Below are 15253 nucleotides of genomic sequence, written 5' to 3'. Positions count from 1 at the left end.
CAAAACCAGAATCATTTTGAACAAGCCATCTTATTGCTGCACATGGTTTTATTTTGTTAAGAAATACGAGACAAACTTGGATAAATATGTAACAATGGCAGTTTGGTGAAAAGATCGTTTTGCTTGTTCTGGTGATCCACATCTGAAGCAGCATATGATCAGACATCTGAATATCTAGGTCAACTGGAACTTTTAAATGACCACTAGATAAAACACCTCAATGGCAGATCACTTCTCTATAAACTTAGTGTCTAGATATTTTTATATAGGCAGAAAATTTCATACACTCACGCATATACATCGTGTGCTATCTGGCTCACTGCAACTCCGAGTCAACCCAATAATTTAATTCTTGCAACCCATTTTCTTATTGCAACCTTCTTCTTTTACAGACAACAGAAGTCATTAAATACTGAGAATCAACTGGGAGGAACACAGGAAAAATTGCCTATGGGTTACCACCTAACTGTAAGAAACACTAAATGAAAGTAACAAAAATGTGGATATTACCCTGAACTCACACTTGAATCTCCATGGACATATCTGACTGCGAGACCAAGGACCTTAGACTACAGTCTGATATTAGTATGGAAGAAAACAGATTAAACATCCAACATATTATGCAGGCAATCTTGAAGTAAAGAGCAGAATGAAATACGTAAGGAGAATCATCACTGTTAAGAAAAACAGGTTTTGATTCTACTCAAATTGGTATACAGGTTTTTTTCAGGCCACACCTGCATGTTCAGGACTGACCTACAAATTACAGAGACCACATGTTATGAATACAAAAGGCAAATAAACTTTCCAAAGCTCTGGTACTGGAATCGTCATTGACAGCTTGACATATCAATATTTCAGGAAGAATAAATGACTTTCATATCCAGGGTTTTGGGTTTTTTGTTTTGTTTTGTTTGTTTGTGTGTGTGATGTTTTTCTTCATCTTTCATTACTGGATACTTTGGGAAGATGCTATACTTAACACCTGAAGCTGCTTAAAATATTTGGAAATATTTTAATGAAGTCTTTTGAGAGATCACCTAATACAACTTTAAAACAAATTTTACTATTATTGTAAGTATTTTCTCTTCATCCTTTGCCAGAGGAAAACTATAAATCTTGTCTCAGCTGAATGAACACCATTTATCATATTCATTTTCTTGTCAATACAATTATGAAAAGCCTTTGGCCTTTTTCCAAGGAGCCTGATTTGCTAGAGAAACTCAATTAGTATAAGCAAGCCTGCTACAAAACAGTCCTATTTGGCAATCTAGCACAGCTTCAGCATACCTGACGATTCACCTCTAAACCATGATCCTAATAACTCAATCCTAATGGTAAAATACAAGATACAACGGTGTCCCCCGTGCCTCCCCCTCCTCCCCTCCCCGGACCAAAAGGACTTAAAAGAAATGATTTCTGCTCATTTTTGCCATCTACTGGACAAAACTTAAATCCTAAACATTGCAATCAGAAAACAGAAAAGAATCTCTCAGGTGAGAGATTACCGAGTGTAATTTGTTTTGCTATGGACAGGGCTTAGACTCAGAATATTTCCTGCAATCACTTAAAAAGTTTATCAATATATTCTTCTACCAATGATATACAAGTGACTATTTCTGATAGTCTTCAAGACCGAATAAACATCATCTTACGGTATATTAAAAGCTTAGCTTTTTATACCTTGCCTCTTTGTATTGGTTATTTATTGAACAAATGCAAGTAAATCAGATTTATTTTAGCTAATACTCTGTATTTGCCATTTTCAATATTGAAATATTAGGGATTCAAACATAACAGAATAAAATCTGTTTGAAAAACAGCTTTTCTCTGCTATTAAAACCATTTTCTGATGATGTATTTGAAACTACAAAAGAAATATGTTAATCAAAGGATATTTAAACTTTTATGATGAAATTGGCATCTGACCCTTCCTTCTCCCATTTACCTTTCTGTCCAGTAAATAAGAGTTGTGATAACAGCAGCTTATTCTGCTGTAATGCTTTGGATCAATACCTGGATGAAGCTGGACTCAGCCAAATGAGGTGAAATCCACTGAACAGAAGCATGCACTTATCCTTTACAGCCAAAGGAGATGAGGAAAAAAAATTTTGAACCTGTGCAAGGGAGAAGAAACTGAGAAGGCCTGAGCTTTGAATTCCACACAAAGCTACATTTGAATCTATTTTTATTGTTAATGCAGAATAAGGAAATCCAAAAGTTGGAGGCTGTTTTTATTTGTTTGAAATAAACTTAATTCATAAACTGGAAGGAATTAAATAAAAAAAAAAAAAACCAAACCAAACAAAAAGCAGAAAAGGGTCCTGAGGATTACATATCCTGGATCCTTGTATAAAAAGCCACCTTCACGGATTAATCCATTTCTTTCAAATGGAGAGGAGGTAGGTCTCTGTTATCCCTCCTCCTACAACTGGAGATTTGCAGTTCCCCACAGAAGAGCATGATACTCATGCTCTACTAGGAAAAATGAAGTAAAAAGAATTTGAAATAGAAGCAGCACTGATCCGCTTTTAAACATCTTCCTGATTTTATTATTAAGTTTTAGGGTAACACAAGCACAAACAGTACTAATGAAGTTAAATGTACCCAACGGTGCCCACTAGAAAATGAGATGCTAATTCACAGTCTGCCTTCAGTAGTTTAAGGGTTTTTTTGTTTGTTTTTGTTTGTTTGTATTTTCTTCTTCCAGTCGTCTAAAACTAAAATGATGGGATGCTTTCTACTGATTTTAAGAGAAATAAAGATTACACTGCTTTATGTTTTGGACTTACTTTCTGCAAGCTGAGCCTGCACATAGACAGAATCACTGCAGACTTGCAAAGGTCTTAAATAAGGCTTATTGGAATGGTCATCAGGATCTTACTATCCACCACACAAGGATGTCTATCAGATCATACCAGGCTCTGCTGTACAGCCTTTCAGTCCTTAAAGGCTGATTTCCTAGCTGCAATTCTATATTGATGCATTCCTCTTTCTTAAGCAGGAAGATTATTAGTGAGCAGTGGGGTTTCGTTATTTACTTAAAATAAAAAATATTTTTAAAAATCTTGATTTCTAGTAAAGCATGTAATTGTACTTGAATGTTATTTTTCTGTCCATAACATAAACAAATACATAATTAACTTCCACAGTTTTGTGAGATCTCAATTATAAAACAAATATTTTCATCATTACTTTACTATATATTTCAGCAGTTTGTTACTAATATGACTGTGTGCCTGAAGAAAGAATTACTGCTACTGTATTTATAAAAATACAAAACATTTCTTTGTAGTATTAAGAAAATACCCATGAGTATTATTGTATTTGTTGGCATAAAAATGTATACAATATTTAAAGCAAATAGAGTTCCATTATCATTACTTACTGAAGAAAACTACAGTCTAAAGATTTTGATTTTGTTTTCAGATGTCCATTTTCTTCTGGATCAAGAAGACTGCAGGTGTTGCGATATTAATAGAGTTGACATAAATAGAAAGTAACTGACTAAATTAAAGACATGATTCATACCAGAGAGAGAAATCTCCCCAGATAGCACTTGTATAGTATTTTTTAAGCACTTCTGATGTTAAACCAAATGTAGGTACATTGTGTTTCGAGTTAAAGACACAGCTTTTTTAAATGAAAACATCAGGGATTTATGAAGGGAAGAAAACCACTTGGATATGTTTTCTAGATTAGTAGTGTGACACAACAAAAAAGTGACCTCTCTGTGGTCCTTCCCAGTTAACTGCATGGTTGCCATTGTGCTGTAATTTTAGCTGATTACACATTAGTTCATTTAGCTTTGTTTCCTCTTCCCCACTGTGCCATACTATTAAACTAATGCAAGGGGCCTGGTATCCCTCTGTGCACAGAGCTGGTATTGTCATAGTGTAATAAGGATACATCCAGTCAAACAGCATGGTGTAGCTGGTCTTTGTGTTTAGTGCAAAGGCAATCCCTCGAAGATCCCTTGCCAGCCCGATCAACATACGCTGTCAGTGGGAAAGAGACACAGTAATTGATTTTCACGTTAGCACAGAGCAGATGGAGTAATAATCAGCCAATAATGACCACATATCTGATTTTGATTCATTAGGTTAAATGTCTCGCTCAAATCTTTTTTTATAAAAAAACACAAAGATTCTTTTAACAAACAAGGTTTCCACAAGTTTTATAGTGATAACACTAGCAAAATGCTTAGGAAACACTTTCGATTATTTGATATGCTATCCTAATGAATAATGCAAATTAAAAGATAATATATGAATACTGTGTATTAAAGTTTAAAAGTGCTTCCTGTAGTAATATATTTAAAGTAACAATAACAATAAAACGTTAATTTAAGCTTGTAATATTTTGAATGAGGTGTAAGACTAACTGATACTCATAACAAGCTACAATTAAGGTTGCACTGAGATTCTCACTGTACTGTTATTTTAACACATCTTTCAGGCTTTTTTTTTTTTTTTTAAAGTATTTTTCCAAGTTAGGTTTCTTCAAAAAGCGACTTTTTTGTTTACAGAAGACCATGCAAATCTCTATCTGTATTAACATTAGTTCTGAGATGATTTTTTTTTCCCCTTTAATGACTGAAGTGTGGCTTCAGAATCCTTCCAGCACAAATGCAGACAACATTTTATGCATAGATAATTAGCCCCTACTAAAGGGATGTTTTCAGGATAATTAATAGACATCAGTAAGAAACACCAGTGAACCAAAAATATTTTAACAATATAAACAGACTTTTCAATTTACTTAAGTCATAAATATTATTTTTTGATAATTAAGTCGTTTTAATAAATTTTATCTATGTGTTGCATGGGGTTTGTACTTTTTTTTTTTTTTATAATAAAAGACCACAGTACTGCAGAGTCTGGTTAAAAAAAAAAAAAAAAAATCACAGAAGCATGGCAAATAATCCAGTAAGGGGTTCTCTCTTTAAAACCAGAGTTTTCAATACTGTACCACTTGGTGCTAACACTGTAATATTTATAGTGTTGAGAAATACAAAAGGTAAGATTCACATATTAATTTTAATCACATAAAGAGCAAATTATGGCTGATGCCTTGTTAAACAGCTAAATGTAATCTTACACAAGGGCTAATTTCTACTTTTCATACACAGACCCATTAGTCCAACTGTCTTAGATAGCATGCACATAGATTTATCCAAGGATAAATTGAGTTCTCTACAAAACACTGGTGATGTTGCTAGGAGTATTTTAATATTTGCATTTCCTTTCTGTTGTGCATTGAAATGGCCTGAACTTGCAAGATGCTGAGAGGTCTCAACTCTCATTAACTTTAATGGGACTCTGAAATCACTAGAGAGGAAGTCTTCAATACTGCGAAGATGCGAAATAAAATTGTAACTTTATATTCATCTGTATTTTCATACTTTGTGTGCTGTTTTGTCCACACAGAAAGTAACTGTTTAGCGGACATGGTGGCCAAAACATAAAGAATTACAACAACTGGGCAGCAACACTTTATACTACTTTCCAAAGGGATACAGAGATGCAACAATATATACAAGGAAGTGGAAATCTTCCAGACTGATTCCTTTGCCCATTCTAGCCACAAAAAAAGGAGACAAGCAAGACTGCACAAAAGAAAGGCTGGAGCAGGGAAAAAGGGGAGCTACAGCCCCTGGCAAGACATGAACTTGCCTTTGTTTGAGGATGCGCTCGGAGAGAAAGAGCTCACCATCTTACTGTGGTCTCTAGAAAAAGACAACAGCCAAACCCATACTCCTCTGACATGCTTATTCTGTCTTTATAAAAACAACTGGTTGTAAGAAAACACTCATTTGCACATATATTTAAGAAACAGTTTGGTTGTGAGACTTTTAAAACTGTTAATAAAAGTAGATGTGCAACTTTCTTTAAACTATGGCCCCAGATTTACGGGGATCTACACAAACACCAGGCAATTTCAGACACCATTTGACCTTGTGAATTCTAAAGAAAGGAGAACTACTACATAAACTAAATTTCTTAGTTTTCTACACTACTCTTAAAAATGACCTCAATCTACAAGGCACCATATACTCTTGTCCTGTAAAATCCCAGCAAACTCAGTGGTTTAGATATTATCTATCGGAACTCAACTTTATAAAATAACACTGCCTACAGCTGGCAATGTCCGAACAGCCTAGATAACAGCCTACAGAATCTTGAGACAATTCCTGATCCATTTAAGTCACTGGTAAAAACCCCTTTAAACTCTAACAGGAGCAAAAATCACCCTAAGACTCCATGCTTGCTTTAGTCACATTTAGTAAGACACCCCTCCCCAAACCCTATAATCCCGAGACGGTCTAGTTTTAGTCCATTGTGAGTTTTCAAAGAGCACTTATGTGCATAAAATTTATTAATGACAAGCAACATTATAGAGTTATACATCTACTTTTTGTCTGTCCTCCTGTGGGATTTAAAGTGCCTTGCAAACTTCACCAAGTAATTTGAATACATGAAGCTACTGCTTCGTTCACAACTGAACATCAGCCCTTTCTGGGGCAAAGGGACAGTAAATAACACCACCAGCGACTGCAAAACAAGTAAGATGAGAAGTGAAGAAAAGTAAATACAAGAAACGTAGCAAGAGGAGCTTGTCAGTGGCATGTGGGTTTATACATTGCTCTTCTTGCTAATGAAACAATTTTGCTCAAGTTTCAGTTTTGAAATACTCTTCCCTGAATGTCAGTTAGGTTTACTTAAGATTAACTAAAACAAAGTAATTTTTAAAATAAATTCAAGTATTCTGTTTCAATGTCCCGAAGAAGATTTTTCAATGGATTTTTCAGTGGAAAGGAGCTGAAGATTTAAATATTCACACAAAAAACCCCTATGACTTGCCAACATGTGCCAAGTGTCTGACTAACGCAATTTAAAACAGACGAGACTACTCACGCCACCCACCCCCAAAACGGGGCTTGTAATGGAAAGTCTGACAGACCCTTAACTATAGTGGCACTACTGGGTGCAGCTATAATATTACCCTCATAATTCTACTATATAATAACAACAAAGGAAAAAAAAGGTGAAGGGTCATTGCGCTTTGTCTTTAGAATTAAGATGGCTGTCTTCATCCTTACAGCATACTCTTAATTCTGGAGACACGTCTTAATAACCTCTAAATAGTTCCAACAAAAGAGCCGTGTCAGAGGAATGAGCAGGCCCCAAGGTGTTTCAACTGGAGTGTTTTCATCTGCCTTTATTGCTCTATCCCTCTCCAGAATTAAGGCAATAACCTGTGATAAATTATTCAGGAACTGCTACAGGGATCAAAGCAAAATCATTCTGTTAAAGTGCTGTTTGCAACATTTGGCACTTAGTGTGAAAACTTTTAATGTGTGCAAGCTGAAAATCAAGGATTTTAAATAATTTAACAGCATGGAGTTTCTACAAACCAGCTAAAGATAGCATGTTGCTATTTAACTGCTTTTTCCTCAGATCCTTTTTTTCATGCATTTCTAGCAAATCTGATGATGTCACAACTATAAACAAAGTACTACTGACATTCTGGCTACCCAGTCGATATATTACTTAATCGGATTGTCAAGAGAAACCTTGAAATTCTTAGAAGAAAATTAGTCACTCTTTTAATACTAGATGTTTTTCCTATCAATATAAAAATGTGAAGAAGGAAGTAGAAAAAAACAAAGAAGAAAAAAGGAAAGCAAAGCACATAATTACTTAAGCCATCTTCAATTATATTTGATCTCCCTGGAAAATAACCCTAAACGTATGTTTTGTATGCAGATGTAATGATTACAAATGTATTTTAAAAAGAAAGAGCTCTCTTGTTGCGACTGTTTTTCAATGGTGTATTTCAGAAATATTAAAAAACTTAGAAAAACCCTAGCCAGTTAGAAAGTCCTAGTAAAAACCACAAATTAAATGAATTTGGCAGTCCTGGACCATTTTCATAGTGATATTTTAACAGTGTCATCTCCCTGTGGATCGGAATACTAAGCATTTTATTGAAGAACTGAACTGGTTTTGTTTTCAGTCCTTGCAAAATGAAGTACCTGAAAGCCCTTTTGCATGTATTATTTATTCATCATGATAGAAAAATAGCTTTAACCTAATAAATTACGTTTAAGAGAATTTAGAGCAAAAGTTTTGTTTATGATAAAGCAACAGATTTAGTTCTTTATCAGTAGCTTAAAGCACCAAGTTTTCTTTATACAAATTAGACAGATGGTGCTTACAGTAGAATTTACTAAAGGTCTGTCACAACAAATGCAGCCAAGCTGCATATTTAATCACTGCAGAACCTTGTCTACCTGCAGCTGCCAACTGCTAATCCAATTTCCCTGATAAATGTGGCAAGAGACACGATCAGCAATAAAGAGCATCTAACTCCATTTTCCTGCAGGGCGTCTTTTGATGAACATTTAGGACGGAAGCACGGAGTGCACTGTGTGGCCCTGGCTTGTGGCAGCTGCATGCATTTTGAAGACACAGTTCTCAGGTTACTCACTTAATTCTGCCACTATCATTATGTTGCTATTGATCTCAGTAGCTCTTGTCTACACAGCATTACTCTAGATGAAGCTGAATCAGGCAGTTATCATGCATCAAACTTGCTCAAAAGCCTGGAGATTTCTCCTTAATTACTTGTGATTTTATTTGCAAATACCGTTAAAGTGTAATCAAGCAGTCACTTTCCAGGGTCGTTAAGAACTTGCTGGTTTAGGAATATATCACTGGCACTCCATTAAAATTTCCCTACTAAGACAGACTCAAGCAAACCAGACAGGACCACAGCAAAATTATTTTAATAAACTGAATCCTCACATAAGATAAATAGTTTCCTACAGAAAGGGTAATGCTATCAAATGACCTCTTTGTTCCCATTTTTAGGATTTATAACTTGAAAATGTAGGAGATGAATCCAAGATGGATGAACTGTGTCTATCTTAAACAAACGAAAAGTTATTAGAATTAAATACATATAGCCACAACAAATGAGGAAACTAGAATTAAGTAATTGTTGAAACAACCTTAAGTACTATTTTTTTTAAAAAATATTAGCTTAATTCAAGCGATTATTGTGAACTGTGCATCTCCTGGTAATGTCAGAGATGTACTGCAGACAAAGTATTTACAAAGTATTTCTAGTATATGTTTATTTCTTTTATGAAAGGAAGTGGATAAATATGATGATATAGTATTCAAGTTTGCATCATATTTTAAAATAGCGAATTAAACATTACTGTTAGGATTTCTTCAAAATTACCCTGTGTAGCTGAAGCAAGCACTCCAGTGTGCATTGTTAACTATTTATTCAGTGACGGTAGAAGGGGATCTCTTTAATGCAATAATGCTCTAATGTATTATCATTCCTGATGATGCAGCTTCTATCTAGCAAGTCTTTTTCTTCCCTAAAATATACTGTTGTTTTGACACAAACAGCTTGCTACACTTAAGGATTTTACTAATAAAACATAATGTTGTGTTAGATATTATGACTGTTGCCACAGCTGAACTGACTTGTCAAATCAATCCTAATATGGCTCCCACAGGCACATAAAAACCTTATTTAGCTATCAGTTATCCTAATCACTTTGTTCAGTTTAAGGGTGCAATACTTCAAGACCAGTTCCTATTTATACATATATGCCCAGCCATTTAATAAAGTCTTGATTTATATAATAAATTCTTGTTTGAAAAAAATACTTTAAAGCGGCAGTGGTTTATCAAGTGTGTTACAACACGTCTCCTCACACCCCCAAATAAATATGTTAATATACACAAACAGGATAGTTGCATGGCAAAGGGGAATATCCCTTATGAAACAGATAAGCTATCACCAAAGACAAATTTGTCCCTCTGATTATAAATGGGGCTCAAATGGGGTCACTTGATCTGCAAAGCACTTGAAAAATCCTAAGGCCTTTATAAAATCTTTGTACAAAGTTTATCTAGGATAGTCATTTGTAGCCTTCGTATCTCTACTGTCTACATTCCTAATCATATATATGTATACAGGTATAAATATACATTTAAGTATTCAGGCATCTACATGCCAAGAGAGACAGACAGAAGAGATGACAAGCTTATGGCTAAATACTTGCCTCACTATTAAATTTTTCCCATCAATAATTTATTTTCCTATAATTGAAATAAACCTACCTTTGCTTCTTCTTGTTCAAAACTACTGTTGAATATCTGAGTCACACTTTCAAACGAAACTGTGAGGGGGAGCATGAAATTCTCAAACTCATCCTCGTCTTCACCTACAGGAAAAGAAACCAAAACGAAAGCATCACACCAAAAGCATCACATCGTATTCAGTGTTGTTTGGAAGGGTCAGTCTCTTAGACTTTTATAGAAAAAATCTCACTGACATCACGGGAACTTTCATATGACCTACAGGAATAAAAAAACTGAGTTTTCACATCTGAGTTATAAACAAAGAAGACAAATCGTGGACCGCAAACATCTTGTATCGGACAGGCACATCTCTGCATTTTACATCTTTCTCCTTTCCATATTTTTTTCTCTGTTAACCTGGCAGCATTTGTTCAGTACTCTGGAAGAATATTCACATAAGAAAGTCAAAACTTAGCAGTTAGAAAATGTGAAATTTAAAACTGCAATAATTAGACCCTTCCTCATGCACACTTCGTAGCATGATGTTTAAATCACAGTCTTTTACAATTGTATGCTATTTTTTCTACCCTTCTACCTATCTAGTATACAGAATGAAGCTGCCGTGGAAATGGAGTTAACCCCGTGTGTTGGGGTTATTCATGTGACACTATTGCTTCATTTGTTTCAGAAGGTGTGAATGTAGAGTAAAAGAAACAAGATGTTGTGGTTAGGGAAAAAAGAGATTGCCTTGGTTAGCTGAAGGATAACCCAGATATCTGGATTGGTTTTGTTTTGTCATGACGCTGAACAATTAACAACAACTTTTCAGAAATGGCAATTTGCATGAGGATTGGTACTCACACTACTTATCTTTAGGCCCTTAATGAGGGTAGCTTGCCTCTTGCACACAGATTCCCCTTGAGAGTAATTCAGAGTAGGAATTTAATTTATGTTCTCTAAAGAGCTCTTTGCTATAGGGCTTCTCTCCCTTCTATCTTCATTGGCAAATTCTGGTAAACTAAGTTGCAACTGAAGCTAGGAGGGGTCTTTTGTCTGTCAAATTGGTTGTGCAAACTTAGTGTAAGCTTTACGGTTTAGTTTCTACACTTCATATACTCACCTGTAAAACAGGCCCAATTCCAGCTTCTTATCTCCAGGGATACTGCAAAGACCAAATCACTCACCCCAGTACAATCACAAGAAAGACAGAAAAGGCCAAGAAGAAAAAAGGCCAGGAAGAAAAAATAGTCACAACAGAAAGCAAAGCATCCAAATGACAACACAGAAAAAAAAAAAAAAAATCAAAATATTCAGTAGCTTCTCATTAAGCTAGGATGACACAGCTTCTGAACTGAAAGAGGCAAATATCCTCTGAGAGAAATAATTGTGATCCTGCAATTAAAACTGCCTCATAACAATGTAAATATTTACAATGGAGAGGAAAGGAAAGTTGCAGAGGCAATCCCAGTTATGGCATTTCCTGAGTTCTGAGTATTTGGCTTTGTGACCTGAACTGCTTCCCTTTAACACAGGGCTTTTGTATCCAGTTTTCCAGATTTTCTTAAAAAGCAAAGCAAATACTTTCAGTAACTCACTGCTACTGCACTGGTCAGCCAGAGCTACGGAGCCTTCAAATCGCAATGTATGGTCAAGAACTTTCTTAACCTAGTGAAGTAACTGACCAAATCTGTGACCTGCATCCTGCACCTGCAGCAGAACCGAAGAGGGTGAGATGCTTTGTGCTAGATTTCAAAGCTACTGGTGGCAGCAATAGGATCTGGCAGACTATGGGAAAATCCAATCCTGTCCATCTTTGCCCATTTCCTCTGCCATCTTCTCTCTGCTCCTTTCAACTGGAGCCAGTCTTTTTATTTGTTGTTTCCAGACCCTTGTGTCCATTTCCGATTACTCACAAATAACCCCAGACTATTCATCCAGCTTTTTGTTTCTATTTCCTTCGTCAACTCCAGCTCCTCAGGCAGTTTCAATACAGTGTTAGTTTCAGTGCTCCTAATCTCTTTCCTTGACCAGCAACAGCTTCCTCTTACCCTCCTAGGAGTTAAACTATTTCTATATGCATTGCATATCTTGACACTGTTCTCCTTTTAATTAGTTATCAGATTTTCCTCAGAGCAAATAATTAATAAATAAAGACCAATCATTCAGAAAGAGTCCCACGCTGGTATTGTCCTGTGCCAGCATACAGAATCACAGAAGACACCTGGATACTGCTCTCTGCAGGATCAGGGCTCAATTGCCATTTATAGAGTTCTCAGGAGAAACCTGAATTATCACAAAATAGCAAAAGTAATACTCCATTTCATCTACGAGTGCTGCACATCACTGGAAGACAATCTCCATGAAGATACTAGGTATATATCCAAATTCCAGACGAACCCTTCCCGAAGGCAGAATCTCAAGCATACTTTGTTAAAAAGTTAAGACCACCAAAGAACTACCAGAATGTTCAATGCTGACCGGGACCAACACTTCAATGAGAAACCAGCTAGTTCTGGAAACGGGGTAAGGGGAAATGTTATGTGCTACCTCTCTTTTAAATTGCAGTGTAGGCAGTGAGGAAAGAATATACAATTAGGATCCTATATAGTATTGCACTATAAATAATTTGCAAGTTTTAGAAAAGCAACACAAATCACTACCTATACATTTCTTTAGCACTCCTGTACAAGCCACATTCACATCCCATGAACAGTACAGTATTAACAAGGAAAGGAAGAAACTATTCTAAAATAATCTACCATGGTAAATTGTTCATTTTCTATAATTCAAACTACATATACACATCCTTGTTATGTTCTTTGAAAGAAAAGAGATGCCTCACTTGTGAGTTACAGTAGATCTGTGCACGGCTTACAGCAAGAGTGTTTTAAACCTGATTAACTTGGAGAGGTTTGGCACTGAGCATGACTGCATACACCTGTAAGCACGGGACATTGACAAATCATGCTGAGCAAGCTCCTGAAGGAATTTTCTACAGCTCAGATACACTCCTTCCAGTAGTGCAGAAGAAAAAGTGATGAAAATTTATTAATCCTAGTAAAAACTTTTATTTAAACATAACTTTGACTGGTGATCTTGTATTAGTTTTGGTTACCATACTTCACAAAAAAGAATATTCAGTTTACTTCAGAAATCTTGGACTAAGAATCTTGGACAAATTGACACAATCCTAAATGCCAAGAAAACTATTAAAAACACAACCTAGGGCACATAAGGAATTCAAAGCCTAATTATATTCATATGAGGTTAAAGTAATTCAACAGAAACCAAGGCGCATTTTGAAGCAAATACCAATTAATGTAATACTGTTCTTTCCTACTACAATTAAATTTTGCCTCTCACTCCAACAGCACATTGATTAAAATGTAAATATTCTGAATTTACTGTATTCAACTAATCTCCAAAAATATTTCTACATCAAACAATTACTTAAAACAACCCCCACCAATAAAAATTCATCTTAATTTTGTTTCCACATAAATCGTTTATCACCCGTATAAAAGGTTTTTATATAAAGCTCTTGATTTAACTTGAAAAAAACCCAGAGAAGACAATTGGTACAATGTTTTTTTATCTAAAAATGCCAGTTTTCGGTTTGAAAATATCTTTTGATTCACAAGGTAAGAATACTGCCATTTAATGCTTGCACAAACACATAGAAAGGACAGTTTGTGTACACCTTAACTTTCAAAATTTGGATCCTAAAATGCAACTTAACACCTGTTTCTGTCTCTAGATGTGCTTTTCTATCAGTTCAAACCCAAACAAATTTATTCCAGTAGGAACACAAAGAACAGTGGTCATGAGATGGACGTATGCTTTTCCAAATACTCCTAATCAGAGGATGGTTTGGGGTGGAAGGGACCTTAAAGATCATCTAGTTCCACCCCCCTGCCATGGGCAGGGACACCTTCCACTAGACCAGGTTCCTCAAAGCCCCGTCCAACCTGGCCTTGAACCCTTCCAGGGAGGGGGCAGCCACAGCTTCTCTGGGCAACCTGTGCCAGGGCCTCACCACCCTCACAGGAAAGAATTTCTTCCTTATATCTAATCTAAATCTACCCCCCTCTCAGTTTAAAACCGTTACCCCTTGCCCTGTCCCTACACCCCCTAATAAAGAGTCCCTCCCCACCTTTCCTGTAGCCCCTTTAAGTACTGGCAGGCTGCTCTAAGGTCTCCCCGGAGCCTTCTCTTCTCCAGGCTGAACACCCCCAACTCTCTCAGCCTGTCCTCACAGGGGAGGTGCTCCAGCCCCGATCACATCATGGCCTCCTCTGGACCAGCTCGAGCAGGTCCATGTCCTTCTGCTGTTGGTGCCCCCAGAGCTGAACACAGCACTGCAGGGGAGGTCTCATGAGAGCGGAGCAGAGGGGGAGAATCCCCTCCCTCACCCTGCTGGCCATGATCATCGTGATGCAGCCCAGGACACAGTTGGCTTTCTGGGCTGTGAGCGCATGTTGCTGGCTCACAGTCAGTTTTCCATCCACTACTACCCCCAAGTCCTTCTCCTTGGGGCTGCTCTCAATCCACTCCTTGCCCAGCCTGGATTTGTGCATGGGATTGCCCTGACCCATGGGCAGGACCTTGCCCTTGGCCTTGCTGAAACCCATGAGGTTTGCATGTGCCACCTCTCCAGCCTGTCCAGGTCCCTCTGGATGGCCCACCCCTGCCCTCCAGCGTGTCGACCGCACCACACAGCTCGGTGTCACTGATGAACTTGCTGAGGGTGCCTCGATCCCACTGTCCATGTCCCCAACAGAGATGTTAAACAGCGCTGGTCCCAGCACTGACCCCTGAGGATGCCACTCGTCACTGCTCTGCACTTGGACATCGAGCTGTTGACCACAACTCTCAGTGCGACCATCCAGCCAATTCCTTATCCACCGAGTGGTCCATCCATCAAATCCATGTCTCTCCAATTTAGAGACGAAGATGTTGTGTGGGACAGTGTGAAAAGCTTTGCACAAGTCCAGGTAGATGACGTCAGCTGCTCTTCCCTTATCCACGAATGCTGTAATCCCATCATAGAAGGCCACCAAATTCGTCAGGCATGACATTTCAGATCTTGTAGAGTTGTTAATACAGAGGAATCACAACCACCTCTATCAGCTTGTAGCCAGTCA

The 15253-nt window shown here is 37.1% G+C and overlaps 1 protein-coding gene across 3 annotated transcripts in view; it reads right to left on the bottom strand.

Moving 5' to 3' along the window:
* RANBP17 (RAN binding protein 17) overlaps positions 1-15253 on the bottom strand; it is a 163801-nt gene that overhangs the window by 48519 nt on the left and 100029 nt on the right. For all 3 annotated transcript variants that reach the window (XM_074838701.1, XM_074838703.1, XM_074838702.1), the window contains 2 exons: positions 10149-10252; positions 3910-3998 (listed from right to left, as the gene is read on the bottom strand). In XM_074838701.1, coding sequence (XP_074694802.1) covers positions 3910-3998; positions 10149-10252 — 193 coding nt within the window. The remainder of the gene's footprint in view (positions 1-3909; positions 3999-10148; positions 10253-15253) is intronic.

This window comes from Strix aluco, chromosome 13 (genome assembly GCF_031877795.1).
Source record: "Strix aluco isolate bStrAlu1 chromosome 13, bStrAlu1.hap1, whole genome shotgun sequence".
Taxonomy (NCBI): Eukaryota; Metazoa; Chordata; class Aves; order Strigiformes; family Strigidae; genus Strix; species Strix aluco.
Note: the sequence above shows the minus strand (reverse complement) of the source record. Positions and strands in the feature narration are given on the sequence as shown.